Source organism: Sander lucioperca, chromosome 15 (genome assembly GCF_008315115.2).
Source record: "Sander lucioperca isolate FBNREF2018 chromosome 15, SLUC_FBN_1.2, whole genome shotgun sequence".
NCBI classification, from domain to species: domain Eukaryota; kingdom Metazoa; phylum Chordata; class Actinopteri; order Perciformes; family Percidae; genus Sander; species Sander lucioperca.
Window position 1 is genome coordinate 23,536,139 of NC_050187.1, and position 5,036 is coordinate 23,541,174.

At 42.2% G+C, this 5,036-nt stretch overlaps 1 protein-coding gene across 1 annotated transcript; it reads right to left on the bottom strand.

Moving 5' to 3' along the window:
- Positions 1-328: 328 nt before the first annotated feature.
- LOC116055652 (G-protein coupled receptor 26-like) lies at positions 329-4,088 on the bottom strand. The gene is made up of 3 exons (XM_031307677.2): positions 2,878-4,088; positions 1,921-2,034; positions 329-865 (listed from the first exon to the last, which is right to left on the bottom strand). Exons 1-3 carry the CDS (start codon positions 3,546-3,548, stop codon positions 589-591), a joined length of 1,062 nt encoding a protein of 353 aa, XP_031163537.1. The 5' UTR covers positions 3,549-4,088; the 3' UTR covers positions 329-588.
- Between the last annotated feature and the right edge of the window lie 948 nt (positions 4,089-5,036).

Consider the following 5,036-nt stretch of genomic DNA (forward strand, 5'->3'; position numbering starts at 1 on the left):
GCTAGCATAGCGTTAGCTTTCTGGCTTGTAGCTGAGCAGACTATAAATATCTCCCGTTGTTAAGGGAGGCAAGTCGTATCTAAGGTCCTTCCTATTTCCTGGAGGAGTGAACAATGTTTGCATTGCATAAGAACCTTATAGGATGGGAATGATTGTTCCAGGTATTAGTCAAACCGTCAGGCGTAACCAGGGAAACAGAGTTATTGTTTGTAAAAACTTTAGATTCCGATTGTAAAACTAATTAAAATATAAACTAATGTTTTAAAAAATATGTTATTTGGCAAGTGACCATGGTATAAGCGGGTTAATGCTCTTCGAGGGTATCGTCAGGTATTAATGGACTTCGGCGGAGGCAACCGTCCGACGCGCCGTCGTCCATTAATACCTGACAATGGACACCTCGTCTGGTGTTAACCTTTACTTGCCAACAAATAATTAGGTGAAAAGCTCACTCTGATGTTCACCACCAGTGGAGGCGAATCTACTCATACCCCTATTCTCACGAGTGTTAACCTCAAAGTAAGATCTCGAATCCAAGACACCATTAGCATGGTAAAGTACCCTTATTGTCTCTGAAAGCGATGAGCTTCACTGGCCAAGTGACTTGTTGGTAGGTGGTTGGATGTTGTCAGCTGTGTTGGAATTGTTGGCGATCCTCCCTACGCTGTTCTCCATCCAGAGGGAGGAGGAGTTGAGTGGACTCCTCTTGAGGACTTTGTTGGCCAGAAGGATGCAGGTCTTCCTGTACTGGTGACGGAGCAGCGAGTAGACAAATGGGTCACTGGCTGCCTTGCTGTAGGCCAAACATTTGGACAGCACACCCCAGTGAGGGCTTATGGGCCATGGGGAGAAGAGCTCTACAATTCTACCTCGGATAAACATAAAAGAGAGAAAAAAGGTCACACACCATCCATGAGCAAAATACAAGCCAATTCTTACATCAGTGTAAGTGGAGTGGAAGATATCTAAAGCAAATGACCCTCCCCCCTGTGCTGTAATATTGTGAAAATGTCATAATTTCACTTCACTGAAATGTCATCACTGTGTTGGGGAATGTGAACTGATGGGTGTCAGTTTTGCAGCTTCTAGACTTCTTGCTGGTTAAAATCCTTTTACAACAGATCCAGTGCATGACACTTCTTTTGTCCAAATAAATCAAATTAAAGACAAAGTGAAAAACCAACAGGAGCATTGTTTTGTCTTTAGTCTTTCTAATTAGCGTGATCTACTTAAGTCTAACGTGTCTCACCACCACACAGCTCCTAACATACTTCCTTTCTATTTTAGTACTCACAATTGTCAATTTCACTGACAGTTTGCCAGCACTAATGCTGGGGCAAATACTAATGAGAGCGAGTGATACCATCACTGACTCACTTGCAATCTCCCTCGTTCCCTGTCTCTCTCCCTCTCATCTCCCCAGTTGTGGAGGCTCAGTGACAAGGATTAGAAATGTTGAACCAATAAGCTATGAGATGTTGTTTAACATTTTGCCAGATAACAAGACAGCATTGATTTTTTTTTTATCACCATCTGTATACAGATGATAAGGCAAGTATAAGCACATTAGCAGCAACAAGGTAAGTCAAAACCTAGATTCACTCTGTGAAATCAAAAAAAGTCCAGACTTAGGATTCGGAACGAGAAAGATAATTTGAATTTTTTTATTATTATTGCTGAGTAAAGACAAAATGTGCAGAATTCCATTGTAGTTCAATATCCTTAAAGCTGTATTTCACGATTTTCTGATTCCTGTGCATCACAGCATTGTGATTCAAAAGACAGGAAAAGGAAGGAAATTTACATCACCATCTTGATGATAATGCATGGTGTTAAATACCTCATACACATGCATTTCTCCCCCCACACACACACACACACACACACACACACCTTACAATACTGTAAATCTCTGCTCACCTTGTAATGACATAAGGGGTGAAGCACACCACGAATGTGCCGATGAACGTACTGATCTTCTTGGTGGCCCTCTGCCTCCTCCGCTTCTGCTCATCCAAGCATTTCTGGCGCACACTGCCAAAGTACACAGGCACCATTATCTACCCAGGAGGCATGATCAGAGACATGCAGGCATACTGTAATGAAGCAGTCCACAGAGAAAATATGTGGTGGAAGTGAAGAAAGCAGTGAACTGTACCTTGTTATATTTGAAGATTAAATTGGATACATTTCACACTGCACACATATGAATTATGTAGATGGGGAACAATACAAAATGTACTGTAATTATTTGACTAAATCAGGATGGATATGAAATGATAGAAATGTTAAAAATGAGTGAGGCCTTGCTGACCTTAATGAGACATGATAATGTAAACACTGCAGGCAGGCAGGACAGAGTTCAATCGTCATCAGTGGAGCACTTCATATTCATGTGTAGTCACATAGAGGGATGCCCCAGAAAGTTTTGCGAATACTGTGTTTAAATTAGTTTAGTCTTTTTTGAGAGTATAGGATTGCAAATAACTACTGTAACAAATTACTTGTATTATATAATATTTTACAATTTTGTATTATTATAACTGATCAAATGTTTTTCTCTCATTTTTTTCTAACCAACTGTCCAAAATACAAAAACATAGAACATTCAGCACTGTTTGCAAGGCAAAGAAGAGAAAATGCACCACCATCATCTCCTATGGTGTTCTCTATGAACACACTAAGTGCAAGTTGGTCACTATTTGTGTTTTAAAATGTCTTAACCTTCTGTGGAGCATGTTCTGATTTTGCCACGGGATCAAAATGCTGTTGAAATGCTTCACACAGGTGAAATGGAACAGATAGAAAACATTTCAGGGAAATACAAAGGCATTTAAAGGACAAATTGGACTGAATGCATCTCTAATGATTGTTTACCTGGGGTGAATATCCACAAGCAGCACCAGCGTCTGCATAGTGATCACGTCGATGCGTTTACAGTGAAACCTTGCAACTTTCAGCACTTTAAGATACGTTACACACAACACGATCAGCGTGAGGAGGAAAGTGAGAGAGTGACAAGCCACGGTGAAAATGATGAACTGCGTTCCGGCTGCCTTCGCCCTGACATTGCAGAGAGTGCACGATGCGTAAAGGTGATGGTAGCCGACCCAGGAGCGGCAGGTGGCCACTGTGGAGAAGCAAAATGAGTGTATCCACGTGTATGCCAGCGCTATCACTGCATCCCGGTGCCGTATTCTTGAGTGGTAGCTCAGAGGGAACACCACCGCCACCCACCTATCGATGCTGAGAGCTGCCATGCTGAGCATGGAGTTAGTGGTGAGAAAAGTGTCGAGGAAACCCACAATTTGGCAGCAGCGGCTGCCTCCGGGGTGGCCCGTGCTGATGAGCCCGACCAGAGTTAGTGGCATGTTGAACACGCTTAGCAACAGGTTGCAAAACGTCAAGTTGAGAATAAAAAGACCGGGTACCTGTTTGCGGATCTCTGGGTTATACAGAAAACAGATCAGCACCACAACGTTGGACAATAACGACACGATAATAATCCCCAAAACCAAAACGGAAGAAACTATGTCCGCTGCGTCCATGGTGCTTCCTTTAAAATACCCAGACTTTTAAAGAGTGCATCCACAGTCCTGCTGCGATCTGTCATCGTGAGTTGCAGTCACAACATATATGAATCCATATACTCTTCCCAAGCTCCAAATGTATTCAATAAACGAATCGGTCCCTCCAACAGCGTCGCATCAACATAAGTCGCAGGGAGAGAGCTCACCTGATTATATTGAGGACATTTGGAAGTCCGTTTCTTGGGAATAGGGTCACAGCAGAAGGATTTTTCTACAGACGCGCTGCGTTACTTTTCAGGCCCCCCTGTTGCCACTTGCCGCAGCTCGTGGTTTTCTGGCTGCGGACTTGCGCATTGACACGATGGCAGCTTTGAAAAGGACATGAAAGTACTTCAAGCTTGCGGTCTCTGTAACTACTTATATTGTCTTCTCCGACAGAGTCTAAAGCACATTGGTGCACCCCTGTTCAAAAATAGCTTTTTAGGGCAAAAAATAGAAGCACGACGCATGATTGCGTGGCTGGTGGGAAGGCTGATGTCACGAACATCACGTTGAACACAGCAGTTTTTGGTAATGAGATGATTTTATTTTGCAAATAATACATCAAATTCATTCACAATCGTGCACTCTAATTCGTTATTCATTTTTTTGCAAGTCAGTGTCTGACTAGATAGAATCACCATCGTCACTTAGGCCTTATAAAATATATCAGCAGAAAACACTTAACAGCTTTATCCAGAGCTCAGAAATCATTGCGGAGCCTCATCAGTGCAGCCTTATATGGCGCTTTACATTGAGTTTTCATAAATCAATCCAGAAGAATAAACCATAACCTCAGTTATGTGGTTTCAGCGCCATGAGACACTGAACATCCATAATCCCGTCCAAAACATGTGTCAGTATGTGTGCGCCAATAGAATTGACCATATGACCAACTTTGCTGTAAATTCTGCAGCGTACACAAGGGTAAAGGTCAGTAGGCTCTAGGTCATAAGGTCAAAAAAAATCAGTGGTGGAAAAAGTATTTAGTAAAAGTCCGGTATTAAAAATCTTACCTAACATGCATAACAGTATTATGAGCAAAATGTGCTTATGCAGAAAATGGACCCCTGCAACGAGCAAAGCCCCATAGCAGCAGAAAAAAATATGATTTGTACTGAGTAAAAATATAATTCTGGATTAATGGATGGTATACATTCTGCTGTTATGTAGCATTATTATTATTATAATACAATTCAAGGTCAGTGACTGGATATAATATTTTTAAATGTTTGTGGATAGTCCATATAGCTACACCATAGACTGAGCCTCACGCAATGCCAATGCCCGGAAGCGTTATTACGAATCCCACTATGGCCACGCCAAGACCCGCCCTTAAATAGCATTCAAACACTACAATTGGCCAGGCGTCCATGCTTACATGTACAGGTCCTATCCCTCGACTAATCCCCTAACCCTAACCTTAACCACTCGAGGTGAAATGCCTAACCCCAACCAATCGGGCTG